This window comes from Cebus imitator, unplaced genomic scaffold (genome assembly GCF_001604975.1).
Source record: "Cebus imitator isolate Cc_AM_T3 unplaced genomic scaffold, Cebus_imitator-1.0 Scaffold0, whole genome shotgun sequence".
Taxonomy (NCBI): domain Eukaryota; kingdom Metazoa; phylum Chordata; class Mammalia; order Primates; family Cebidae; genus Cebus; species Cebus imitator.
Genome location: NW_016107315.1, coordinates 517,212 through 531,486, shown reverse-complemented (window position 1 = coordinate 531,486; position 14,275 = coordinate 517,212). Strand labels below are relative to the sequence as shown.

The window sequence follows — 14,275 nt, the reverse complement described above, 5'->3', positions numbered from 1 at the left end:
CTTTTGAATAGTATCTCTGTGTCTTTTGCTGACTTTTTAATGGGATTTTTCTTTCTTTCTTGTGAATTTGAGTTCCTTACAAATATTAGATATTAGACCTTTGTCAGAGGCATAGTTTGCAAATTTTTTTTTTTTTTTTTTATTCTGTAGGTTGTCTCTTTACCCTGTTTGTTTTGCTGTGCAGAAGCTCTTAAGTTTAATTAGATCCAATTTGTCAGATTTTGCTTTTGCTGTGATTGCTTTGGGCATCTTTGTCATGAAATCCTTGCCCATTCCCATGTCCAGAATGGTATTGTCTAGGTTGTCTCCCAGGGTTTTTATAGTTTTCGGTTTTACATTTAAGCCTTTACTCCATTTTGAGTTGATTTTTGTATATGGTATAAGAAAGAGGTCCAGTTTCAATCTTGTGCATATGGCTTGCCAGTTATCCCAGCATGGTTTATTGAATAGGGAGTCCTTTCCCCATTTGTTTTTGTCACCTTTGTCAAAGATCAGATGGTTGTAGGTATGCGGCCTCATTTCTGGGCTCTCTACTCTGTTCCCTTAGTCTATGTGTCTGTTTTTGTACAAGCACCATGCTGTTGTAGTTACTGCAGCCCTGTAGTATAATTCGCATTCAGGTAGTGTGACACTTCCAGCTTTGTTGTTTTTGCTTAGGATAGGATTATCTTGGCCATCCAGGCTCTTTTTTTGTTCCATATGAATTTTAAAATACTTTTTTTCCTAGTTACCTGAAGAATGTCACTGGTAGTTTGATAGGAATAGCATTCAGTCTGTATATTGCTTTGGGCAGTATGGCCAATTAAATGATACTGAGTCTTCTTATTTGTGAGTGTGGTATGTTTTTCCATTTGTTTGTGTCATCTCTGATTTCCTTGGACAGTATAAAATATGAAATTTCTAGTAGAAAATATTGGATAAATCTTTGACTTCAGTGTAGGCAGAGATGTCTTAGGACACCAAAAGCTCCAGTCTTGAAAGAGTAATTGAAAATGTTGACTTTATCAAAATTTAAAACTTTTCTTCAAAAGACAGTGTGAAGACAATGAAAAAGCAAGGCACAGATTGGGAAAAATATTCACAGAACATACATCTGACAAAAGACTTGTATTCAGGATATATAAAGAACTCTTACAACCCAATAGTAGGAAGACAACCCAGTAAACAAATAGGTAAAATATTTGAACAGATCTTCACAAAAGAAGATATGTGAATAGTCAACAAGCACCTGAAAAGATGCTCAACATTGTTAGTAATTAGAGAAACGCAAATTAAAACTACAGTGATGGTACTGGATACCCACTAGTATTACTAAATGTAAAAAGACTGAAAATGGCAAGTGTTAACCAAAATATGGAACAACTGGAACTCTCATATACCACTTGTAGAAATGGAAAATGGTATAATCACTTTGGAAAAAATGTGCCCATTTCTTACAGTGTTAAACATAGACTTACCATATGACTGTATTACCAGTTCTACTCTTAGGTATTTATCCAAGGTAAATGAAAACACATGTCTACCAAAAGACTTTATTCATAATAGAGAAAAACTAGAAACAACTTATATGTCCCTCAACAGGTAAATGGATAAACTCATTGTGGTATATTTATATAATGGGATATTACAGAACAATAAAAAGAAATGAACTGCTGATGAAAGATAACAACATGGATGAATGTCAAAAACATCATGGTGAGAAAAAGAAGATCAACCAGGAGAACATGCTATGTGATTCCATTTATACGGGTTCTAGAAAAAGAAAAAAACCTGTAACAATAAACAGTCACTGGATACTCAAGGCTGAGCTTCAGGGGAAGCTCTGCACAAGGCTGTGCATGCAGAGGGGCACAAGAGAATCATCTGACATGTTGGAAACCTTCTCTATTGTGATCATGGTGTTTGTTACTTAGGCTTATGCATTTTTCAAAACCCATCGTACACTTTAAATGAGTATTATATATAAATTAAATTGCAATATAAAGTGATTTAAAAAGCAAAAGAAAAACCATACAGGAAACTGAAGTAGAACTGGACTCTTCTTAGAAAAACCTCAGAACGTCAGATTATGTTTTTATCAAAATATGCACAAAATCGGAGTCAAACAGTGGAAGAAAGGTTTTAAAAAATAAAAAAAAGAATTACGATGTCTTCATTTGAATTAAATTCCTACTCACTAAAGTTTCCAATTGCAGTCTGTATCTCAATCCAATGGATTTTCCATTCCAAGTCAACAGTGACCTATTGCTTTTGTCAAGATTCCCAATAACCGAGACATTAAGAAAGTAATTGATACTTCTAAAATGTTAACTGTTAATGTGACCACAAGAGGACTCAGTGTGTCTGCCAGAGCTAAAGTTATTCCTTTAGAGAAAAGTTTGATCTAAGCCAACTTTTATCCCATGCCTCTAAACTTTCAATAAAGATATATTCCAAGCACTCAGGCTCTATGACTTAAGCCTTTTTAAAGAACATGACTCCTCATTCTGGTGCTTCTGCCATTAGTCAGTTCAGATAGCTCCTTGTCTCTTTTCTTCTGCCTTGGGGTTAACTTTTTTTGCGGGGGGCAGGGGACAGAGTCTCACTCTGTCATTCAGGCTGGAGTGTAGTGGCGAGATCTCGGCTCATCACAACCTCAGCTTCCTGAGTTCAAATGATTCTCCTGCCTCAGCCTCCTGAGTAGTTGAGATTACAGGCACCTGCCACCCCGCCTGGCTAATTTTTTGTATTTTTAGTAAAGATAGGGTTTCTCCATGTTAGCCAGGATAGTCTTGATCTCCTGATTTCGTGATCCACCCACCTCGGCCTCCCAAAGTGCTGGGATTACAGGCGTGAGCCACCATGCCCGGCTAGGGTAAACTTTTAATAACAAGAGTCAGTTATTTCTTTCTCATCCTGTCCTTAACCTCTTCAGGCCCATGGCACTTTTTTTTGAGGGGCATAGTGGTGAGGGGAACAGAATCACAGAATGTTAGAGTGGAAAGGTCATTGTCTGAGTCATTTATTCCAGTTTTGTCATTTTATAGAGAGGAGAACTGAGGCCCAGAGAAGGAGAGGGACTTTCCTAATATCTCATAACTCTTAGGAATGGAGACCAGCCTCCGCTCCTTGCAGGCTCACACTGTCTGGAAACACAGCCTGCTTCTCTCTCTGACTTGGGCTCTTTGGTAACAAGAGAGAGACATTTTCCACCTGTTTTCAAGGACATTGCTGAAGAACAAGGAATAAAGGGATCATGAAGTATATGTTGCAAAACACAGATGCTTGAAAGCAACCTTAAGTCACTACCTGTGTAAATTACTTTCCTAATCCTTTGGGATAAAAATTCCTGTGGCTCGCACATTACAGGAGAGTTTGTAGTTTTCTTTCTTTCTTTTTCTTTGTTTTTGTGAAGCTATGAATTTGTTTTGGAGGAGAGACTTTTCACTTTAGCCTTGCTGCTGGGATTTATGGTAAATTTTTCAAAAACTACACTAAAGAGAGAAACATGTCATAAATTTCATCTATTTTCCCAGTCATAACTAGGGAGAGCTTACCATTTGAAGCTTTGTAAAGGTAAAGACCAGGCTTGTTTTCCCTCCTGGATGGGGTCATTGCTAATTGCTGTAGTGTTATTAAAACAAAGGGCTGATCTATAAATGCCCCAGAACTATACAACTATACCCAATCAGGGCTGCAATCAGACCACCCTGTGTTTTATGGACTCAGTGTCTTGGCAGTCCAGAGGCATGCCAGTCGGGGCAGAGTTTCTGCTTTGTCTGCTCATTAAACTTTGGAAGCCTTTTCTTTGTTGCTGGGCCAGTCATTCTCACAATCTGATTGGCCAGAGTTGATGCTGTTTGAAATGGGCAAATTTTATGCTTACTCTGAAAAACGAGTAATAGTTTCAAAGCATATTTATTTAAAAGAGCAAAACTGTTAAATGAGCAGATTGCCTGAAAATAGTTTTATCCGAACCTTCTGAGACTAGGAAAAAATTTATCATGGCTGCCAGGTATAACATTATTCACATTTCAAAAGAGAGAATGATGATATTAATAACTTACCTTAACTGCCTTTAGCCTTTGCACAGCTCCTTAATATCTGTGATTTACATCCTTCTCCAAATATCCCTATGAGGGTGAAGGCTGGGTGTGTGTGTTAGTGACTGCATTGACTATGTATAACCTGTTAAGATGTGAGACTTTGAAGTCATTCATTGATTCGTCAGCTTTTTCTGGAGCACTTCCTATGTGTCAGAAACTGTAATAGGCACTAGACTAGAACAGGCTAAAACTCCTTGCTCTTATAGGACCTACATCCTAGTGGGGTCAACGTGCCTGTGTTGACATGTGTTGCTGCTAGTCGTGTGACCCTGGGCAAGCTACTTGTTTACATCGTTTGTTTTCTCATGTGTAACATGATGTTTATAATTCCTGCCGCATAACATTATGTGTGAATTAATGTGATCATGTATGTGCAGTGCCTAGCACATAGTGAGTGCTCATAAATGGTAACCACCAAGATTACTGTCATCATTTTAGTTGGCAGCAGTTCCACTTGTCATCATTGGGTTCCCAGGGACTCCCCTCTTCTTTGGGGACAGACTTGCTCTCTGCTGTTCCCTTGCAATGAAAACAGATGAGATTAATCCCTGTCCCAGTCATTTTGGAGATGGGGTCGTTCGTATTCCAGCTCCACAGCCCAGTTCTTGTCTTTGCCTTCCTTTTATTGAAGTGGCAGCCATACGGAATTAGCCCTTGTTCAAAAATAACTGCGATGATCATCCTGTTTTGCTTCCCTGGGGTGACAGACTCTAACGTTTCTTTCTCTCTTCTTCTTTCAGATTGTTTAGTGTAATTTTGGAACAATTAACCAAAGAAACAGAAGGCGGGAACCACTCTAGCGGCAAATCTGGAGGCTTTGATGTCAAAGCCCTCCGTGCCTTTCGAGTGTTGCGACCACTTCGACTAGTGTCAGGAGTGCCCAGTAAGCACTTACTGTTTCCTAGAGCTCAGGAGTGTGCTGGTTTTTATCTTCTGGGTGGGTCTCAGAATCACTGACTGGTGCTCCAAGGTGAGTTGCTCTGTGCCAGCCAGGGGTCAGCGGACGACCACGGCCTCCTTCACACTTGACAGGACACTTTGGCTTACACTGTCACGTTGGATCCCCGTGACAGCCCCGAGAGGGGGACAGGTGGCAGTTATTGTCGTCCTGATTTTGTGGAGGAGATAATCTTCTCTTGCAGAAAGACGAGGCAGTGGGGTGAGACTTGGGTTCAGGCCTTTAATTCTGGTCTATTTTTCTTCTTTGACAACATGCTGTTGTCGGCCCCTCCACTTCCAGGCCTGCTTCTCTGAAAGTGGTGGGTTTTGTGGATGAGGGTGTTGGAGAACTCGGCCACCTGCCTTTTTTTTTCCAAGTGGGGAGCCCCAGGAGGCTGGTCTCCTGGAAACTCTGATTACCTCCTCTCCTATCAGGAACTATGCTACCCAGCTCTGGGGGGAGGGATGAGTGCTTCAGCTGCCATAGCTGGATACAGGGCACAGGAGTACCTGCCTTGAAGGCCATTGTAAGAACTGAATGAGATAATGGAGGGAGAGCCTCTCGCAGGATGCATGGAGCATAGAAGCTCTCAGTGAGTGGGTGAGAGGGTTGTAGCCACTGGGCCCTACCATACCACTCATTGCCAGGCCCCAGGCCAGGTTAAATCATACCCGAGTTGGAAGAGATGCCCTGTCTGTGCCCTCGCCAAGAGCGGCAGCCTCTTATCCTTCCAGAAGGCATTTGGGGTTGCCTTACTGGGCTCTGCCCCGGTAGTACTCCTGTGTTGGGGACTTCAGTGGGTGGAAGTCCTAACACCTTTCTGAGGGCTGGTGCCTCTAAGCCAGGATATGGATTGCAGGGTGTGCCTGTTTTTCACAACTCATAAAACCATCGGAAGAACACAGATCACATTTTTTGCCTCTCCAGAAGTTCTTCTTGAAATTTTATTAAGCTTGTTGGCACTTAGAATGACCAAAAATCCTCTGGAAAAAAAAAAATTCCAAATTTAACATTTTTAAATGTAGGAAGTGGTGTTTTATGTGTACTTGTTTTTCCAGATGGTTCATTTATTTTCATTGAAAAAGATCAGCACAAGTCAAAACCACAGAACTGTGTGGAATCAATTGAGAAAAATAGAAATACCTAGGAAATGACTGGCTCTCTTAAGTGTAACATGATTAAATGAGAACTTCAGTGAGCAAACATGTTCTTCCAGATTTAGTTGTTATAGCTTAATCTAATTTCAAAGTACCCATGACAGCTTTTTCCCCCCAAAGAGAAAATAACAGGTCAGCCTGTCTATGGTATGTGTTGCGTGAAGACTTTGGGGGCTGTAGCTGTATGTGTGCGTGCGTACGTGCCTGTGTGTGTGCGTGTGTGAGCCTCTGGCCAGCAAAAAATCCAAGAACTCACGTAGCATTGTGTCTGCTTCCTTGGCTAATGAGGTTTTTACTAGTCAACTAGTGCAGTGCTCCCAGATATTCTTGAGAATTAGTTTTAAACTGTATTTGTTCCTTTCTCCAACAAACATCACTGTTTGAAATTGGCTAGATTTGTATTTAACTCTCCCCCGGGTCAGCAAGGAAAAATGTGGGTCTGAGTCTTGTATGAGGACTTTTGAGCTTATTAACCACCCAGGTGGGGAACGTCTCAGTCTCATCAAACTCAAATAGGCTTTTGAAGGAAGGGATCAGAGGTTGTGGGACATGCTGTTTCTAGTGGTGGTTGGCAACTGCGGCCTTCTGATTTCTTCTCTAGTGCCCGAAGTTGTGAAAAATGTCCAGGAATGTTTGACTGGTTACACTTACATAGGAATTCTTTAGTGCCTGCTAAAGAGAATCCTGACTGTTCCGTAAGACATAATTTTGTGTGCACGTGTGTATGGAAATATATATTTATTGAGTGAGTGAAAGGGAGATTTATTTCACAAGGTGGCAAATCAGACATTTGCGGAGTTCTTAACCACCCATATTAAGAGACTGAGGAAGAATGGGCAGGAACCCAGAATGTGCCCTGGGAGACCAGGCCTCCTGACCCCTGCATTGGTGTCCCACGTCCTCTCCACTGCCCTGCGGCCTCAGCACTACTGTGCTGCTCACCTTTTAACATCTTACCTTGTCTTTCCTTGTCCTTCCTTGTTGGACAGGGAAATGTTTATCAAAGTTCAAGACCATCAGAGTGGGAAAAAAATCCTAAAGATCATCTGGTCTACCTGCATCTTTTAGACGAGGAAACTGGGGCCTGTTAGAGTTAGTGACTTGTGTAAGTTCTCACAGCTAATGAGTAGCCAGACAGAACGAGACCCACGATCTCCACATTCCTGACCCAGTCTTCTTCCCATTTCTGCCTCCTTAGCTAGAGTCCCATGAGTTCCACTGAGATCTACCATATGTGTTGAATTGTACAAAGGAGCTGAATGCAATAAAGTATACATGTTCACAGCCACATACAACTTTATCATCTCATAAATGGGACCAATCTGAAATACAATAGTTACCCTAAAAGTAAAAAAATTTCATGAATCTTACTGCCATGGAATTTAGAAGAGCTAACTGCTGGGGGATGATTTTGGATGGCCTGTTGGTGTCTTAAGAAAATCAAAACCACAATAGAAACCTGTCCATTGGGATCAGAACAGGTGTCGTCTTTTCCCTTCCATGTGTTCCTTACAGGAGGTAGAAATATTGAAAATTGTCCTAACTGATCATTTTTGAAAAAAAAATAGCATTTACTTATCCAAAGGTGTAGCACCCAGGTTTTAGTTGTAATAGAGGTCACAGCAAGGCAGAGTCTTCTCAGTCCGAAATCCTTACTGCTCTTCCCTCACCATCCTCTCCCCTGCTTCCTCCTGTGCTGCTTCTCTCATGGTAAATGTCTGTCGTGATTGCTGCATCTTCTCTTTGCTTGTTGTATTCTGGTTTCTGATGTAAGCATCTCAGCTTCTTGCATCCTTTCTTTCCTGAATATGTGTTGGGAAAGTAAGGTGATAGCAGAAGAGGGGAAGTTTGAAGGTGGAGAAACAACAGGGAAGGACAGGGAAAGAGCAGGTAGGGAGGAAAAGAGTGAGCAGCACCATAGTGCTGAGGTTGCGGGCCAGTGAGCAGGACGTGGGATGCCAGCGTGGCGTCAGGAGGCCTGGTGTCTAGGGCAGGTTCTGGGTTCCTGCACATTCGCCCTTAGTCTCTTGCTCCCTCACACCCAAACCTAATCCTGAGTGCCACCTCCATCCTTCTTTTCATGACCTGTTTTTCTCTCCCTTGGCTGACAGCCTTACCCACACTGTGGTACTGAGTATGACTCCATGGGTAGCTTCTATTAGGTTGGTGCAAAAGTAATTGCAGTTTTTGCCATTGAAATGAATGGGTCTGAGTCTGAGGATTTTAGACTCAGCAAGACCCTACCTTGCTAAGACCTCCATGGCAGCAAAAGTTTTAAATGTAGTAAATTATCATTTCTCTCTCCCTTTTTTTTTTTTTTTTTTTGGAGGGGAACTCTCGTTCTGTCACCTAGGCTGGAGTTGCAACCCCTGTCTCCCAGGTTCAAGCGACTATCCCACCTCAACCTCCTGAGTAGCTGGGACTATAGTTGCCTACCACCACACCTGACTAATTTTTTGTATTTCTAGTAGAGACGGTGTTTTACCATGTTGGCCAGGCTGGTCTTGAACTCCTGACCTCAGGTCATCCACCTGCCTTGGCCTCCCAAAGTGCTGGGATTACAGGTGTGAGCCATGGTGGCCGGCCAGAAATAATCATTTCTCATGTTCTTGTCCCTCAAGACAGGACATGTCTTGAGACACGTCTACCTTAATGTTATATAATACCAACATCGAACTTAACAAGGCTCAAGTCACTCTCACCCCTCTCCCTGCCCCTCCCACCTCCCCCATCCTGGAGAACTTCCCTTTTAATGCTTAGTTTTGTTCCCGACACTGGGATTTGCCTCAAGACCCTGGCTCAAATAACTGGTATGCTCCATAAGTACCTTCCTCTCATTCCGACTCAGTTGCTGAGTTCTGGCCTCATCCTGATCTTCACCCTCCCCTAACCCCAGCACTCTTGAACCACCTCTCTGTGTCTGGCCTGCTGCTGTCCTGTTCCTCTTTCTAAAGCAGCTGCCTTTTGCCAGTGGTCTGAAATCTGGCTCCCTAACCCGGATTCAAAACCCAGAACCCTGGCTGCAATCTACTTCTCTTTCCTGATTTTCTTTTCCACTATATAACCACCCCTCAAGACTCGGCACCCTCAAGCCCGCCCTGTGCTACTCACCTTTGTGCTTGTGGTATTCTGTTCTTCTTTCCTGAAGTCGACTCTCTCCCATACCCACCTGTGGAAATCCACCCAGCCTCCTGGCCATGCCTAGAGGGAAACTACCTCAAGGCCCCTTCTTCACCCCTTTCATCCCTCTTAATTTTAACTGTTGGATATTATTTATATAGCATCTATGTGCTACCCTAGAGTAGATTATTTGTGTTTAATTCTGTGTCTCCTAGAATGTAATTTTCTGAGGGGAGACATTTTACATAAACCATCTTCATATTGCCCCGAAGCATGAAACCCGATTTCCACATGGTAGATGTTCAGGGGCTTTTGTCAGATGGATGGAGAAATGCATGAATGAATGGTGGGCTTCAGCCCTGGGCAGTCACCTCCCTAGACCTTCCTTTTCCCTGTGTCTAGTGGGGGAGTTGGATTAGATGATCTTTAAAGTTCCTTGTCAGTCTATCTCACATCCAGGCTTCATATTAATGAAAAGCTTTGATATACCTCTTTGAATTTTATTACTCTGTGTTCTAAATAAAGGAAGCATGATTGAGAATTATATATATGATTTATTGGAGTGTCTTCCTGGCTCACAAACTTATTTCTTTGTTTTTCCTAGGTTTACAAGTTGTCCTGAACTCCATTATAAAAGCCATGGTTCCCCTCCTTCACATAGCCCTTTTGGTATTATTTGTAATCATAATCTATGCTATTATAGGATTGGAACTTTTTATTGGAAAAATGCACAAAACATGTTTTTTTGCTGACTCAGGTGAGTAATGAAAATGGTAGCTAACTTAACTTTAAAAACTTTTGGGTTTCCCCAAAGCACCTTTTGTGGTTGGGGAAAATCTAAAACAAAATAGAAAAAAAAAATGCCCAATATACCGGTACACTTACTGAGTTAGTTCTCAGGTGAATTATGTTCAGAATAGATGAGAATTCAGTCCCCCTTTCCACCCCAATTTCCTGTGTAATGTGTACTAGCAAACAAAACGAGAGACCTCCAAAGCGAAAACGCGAGGCACACCCACAGCATTGTGCCGTCTAAGCCTAAGGAGGGTGCAGCAAGCGTGGGTGCAGAGGAAAAGAGCCGTGGACCTGAAAAGCAGAAATGGCAGGTTCCACTAAGGAGGGAGCACATGAAGGGAACCTTGAAGGACAAGTAGGATCCTGAGGCATCACAGATGGGGCGGTCGAGTGTCCCAGGCTCTGGCAAGGGTTCTCACCTTCCAATGGCCTGGATTTCCTGATGTTTCTGTCCTGAGTGGTGCAGCCTGTTTGTGTGTTTGCAGATATCGTAGCTGAAGAGGACCCAGCTCCATGTGCGTTCTCAGGGAATGGACGCCAGTGTACTGCCAATGGCACGGAATGTAGGAGTGGCTGGGTTGGCCCAAACGGAGGCATCACCAACTTTGATAACTTTGCCTTTGCCATGCTCACTGTGTTTCAGTGCATCACCATGGAGGGCTGGACAGACGTGCTCTACTGGGTAAGCACCCTGGGGAAAGAGTTTATGGAGTGTCCTTTCCTTGGATAAGTGGGTTTTGTCAGCTAAAGCCATTGGAGAGTTGGCTGGAAAAGAAACCCCAAAGTCAGTTATTTGGGAAGGGAAGCAGATGCTTTCTTTACCAGCAGGCCTCATCACCCTGTTCCCCAAGGGCCTTAGTTTCAGTTGCAGGAAGCTGCTGCACGATGTTGGCTTCTGGCTTTAGTCTTCTACTCCCCAGTGCTGCCTGAAGACCTGGTGCCAAGGGTGCCCAGTGGTCCTCTTTGGAGGAACTCCAGGAAGACAGGGCTATCCTGATTCAACTCTTTTTTTTTTTTTTTTTTTTTTTGAGAGGGGGTCTCACTCTGTCATCAGGCTGGAGTTCAGTGGCATGTGATCTCAGCTCACTGCAACCTCCGCCTCCCAGATTCAAGCGACTCTCCTGCCTCAGCCTCCTGAATAGCTGGGATTACAGGTGCACGCCACCATGCCCAGCTAATTTTTGTATTTTTAGTAGAGACGGGGTTTCACCATTGTGGCCAGGATGGTCTCAATCTCTTGACTTTATGATCCACCCGCCTCAGCCTCCCAAAGTGCTGGGATTACAGGCATGAGCCATGGCGCCTGGCCCCAATTCAACTCTTAAGAGAGCCAAAGGGTCACTTTCTAGGTGAGGAGGCTCCTGGACCTCCACAGGCTAAAGTTAATCATTTATACATCAAGGCAGGTTCTCTACTAGATCCTAAAGGGAAGAAAGGGAATGTAAATTGGATCCCTTTTGTACTTTCCGTAACTCAGTACAACCTTAAACCCAGCATGAGTTTCTGCCATGATAATATTTTCCATTCTTATCTTAGTATTACCATAAATCAGCCCAGCATAAACCCTTAGCGTCTTCCTTTCTGTTTGAAGCTACAGAACTCTGACAGAAAGGGTAGGAATGGCATATAGACTTCCAGGGCTGCTGGACCCATCCAGCCTGCCATGAAAACTAATGGACATTCTTTCAAGGAGAGGGCCTGATTCCTCTTGTTCCTGATAGGGCCAGAAAGATTTGCTGTATAAAAATAAGTGCTATAGTATTTTAAAAGCCATTTCCCAGGGCTGAGTTTGTTCCTTAGAATGTAAATAAAGCTCACAGAAGTTTAGAAATTGTTTTTCATGGTATAAGAGTTGCTGGTAAAGACAGCTAACATGTAGATTTTGAGCCTAAATCCAAGTCCAAAGGGGAGTAACCAGGATTCCAATCATGAGTTGTTAAAAGGAAATTAGTAATAAAGTACTTCTGAAATCAGCAGCTTCTCTGTAGAAGGCCTGTACATTGAGAAGTAGCTTCTGACAGTTTCTAAATTTTAGATACTTTTCAGGATTTCCTGTTACTACCTAACTTCAGAGAATGTAACATATAATGGTTATAAATAGGTTTTTGCTTCCCTTTACCAGCTCGCAGGATTGTAGATGTCCCTATATATTCAATATTAGACAAAGAAGGTATATTTTTATCTTTAGTCCCCGAAGTGAGTCTAGCTTGATGAGGTTTAAGCATCACCAACATGTTATATCTTGTTTTTCCCACTTACCTTTCTTTTTTCTGGTTGTCATGTGAGTGTGTGTGTCTGTGCATGTGTGCGTGTGTGTGTGTGTGTCTGTGTGAGTATGCACATCTGTTATTTATATTCATAAAACAACGTCTTTTCATGAAGAGGAAGGAGGAGGGAGATGATATTGGCTGAGCCAGGGGCATGGCTCGTGTATGCAAGAGGGCCCTCAGGTTAGGTGAAGCATTCATTTTCACTATTATTTCCTAAATTGCAACTCCTAGTCATATTAGTTGAGGTCTCAATTACAGTCTTCCCTTGAAATTTCTAATAAATAGAAAAAGCATCATCAAAATAGCCCAAACTCTGGTATTTCCCCTGCAAGCAGGAGAGAAAACAACATTTTGATTTTTAAAAAATCAAAATCTGTGACTCCTCTCAGCTTTGTTTTCCTCTCTGTTGACATGGTGAATTGCCAACTGCTGATCCAACATGCCTTGACTAATGAACAATTTTATACTTTATGTTATATTCCTGCACATTGATTCTCACAATTTTCCTGCTGCCAAGCAAGTGTAAAATCTGGTAGTACATGATTAAAGGAGAGGGAACTTCAGGCTCCCAGAGACAAAAGTTTCCACTTACTTTCCTGAGAACGTTTAAATATCACCTAGGATGATATAATTATTATTTTCATTATTAATATGGCAATCAACATGGCTAATAATTCGACAGTATAATTGCAGTCTCCATGAATTCCACAGCATCTTTATTCCGATGGAGGATCTCAAGTCATTCATAAACTTTATCCCAGTCTGTATCCCTTTATAGAAGGTCTGCAATCTTGAAGATGGAGACAGTGGCGTAGAGACCATGGAATGTTCCCTGGGTTCTATAGCAGATGGTTATGGTCCTTGATCTAGAACAGGGGTCTGCAGACCTTTTTATAAGGGGCCAAATAGAAAATCTATTTGGCCTTGCAGGCCACATTTGGTCACCTCAGTAACGATTCAGCCCTGCCATTGTAGCTAGGAAGCAGCCATAGGCAGTACCTAAGCAAATGGATGTGGCTTTATTCTAATCAGACTTCATTTATGAACCCTAAAATTATAATTTTGTGTGACTTTTCTGTGTCATGAAATATTTTGCTTTTGATTTTTACCCCCCACTAACTGTTTCAAACTGTAAAAATCATTTTTGGCTCGAGGCCATATAAAAGTAGACAGGAAGCTGGATTTGGCCTCCAGATCATGCAGTGGGGACCCCCCGGGTCTAGACTAGAACCCAGCACTCTTTCCTTGGCATTCTTCCAGTGGTCAGAAGTTTATGAATCCTTCCAGAACACCAGGGGGCAGCTAAGTAATGTCTTCCCGACTGTTCTCTAAGATCTTACTGTCTGAAACACATCAGGATTGCTTTTAATTACCTGTTGATTGCATTTATTAGCTCATCATAGAGATAGGCAGGGGCCAAGGAACCAAGCCTTCCTAATATTTCATGGACCACAGTCAGCTGGAAGCCACACTGCTGTGATACACAGCAGTACATCCCTGCCCAGCACAGTGCCTGGCACCAAGCAGGCACTCAGTAAACACAAGTGATGGCCATCATCCTTCAAGTGTACCAGGCATTTTGCCTCATTAGTATAGATGGGCCATGTTTGAATATCTATTTTTATCCACAACTAGGGCATAAAGGGAACATCTTGGGAGATAAAAAGAGATTAGATTTTAAATATTGACTGCAAGCACATTTCTGAATCCTTTAGGCGTTTGCATATGGTGGACAAAGTCTTTGCAGAGCATTGTTTTGCATCTAGTCAAGTTTATATTCAGCCAGCGTTCTCAAGCTCATTTATGCCTTGCTTCTCACTGCTGTTTGGAAAATGTCTGGCAGGGTCCTGAGAGGGGACGTACAGGTGGGTCGAATGTGTAGAAAGGCACACTTAGGAGAGGACTGTT

At 42.4% G+C, this 14,275-nt stretch overlaps 1 protein-coding gene across 17 annotated transcripts in view; it reads left to right on the top strand.

Annotated features, from left to right (window-relative positions):
- Positions 1 to 14,275, top strand: part of CACNA1D (calcium voltage-gated channel subunit alpha1 D) — a 319,765-nt gene that overhangs the window by 165,349 nt on the left and 140,141 nt on the right. For all 17 annotated transcript variants that reach the window (XM_037743584.1, XM_037743321.1, XM_037741086.1 and 14 more), the window contains exons 5-7: positions 4,826 to 4,968; positions 9,907 to 10,059; positions 10,583 to 10,779. In XM_037743584.1, coding sequence (XP_037599512.1) covers positions 4,826 to 4,968; positions 9,907 to 10,059; positions 10,583 to 10,779 — 493 coding nt within the window. The remainder of the gene's footprint in view (positions 1 to 4,825; positions 4,969 to 9,906; positions 10,060 to 10,582; positions 10,780 to 14,275) is intronic.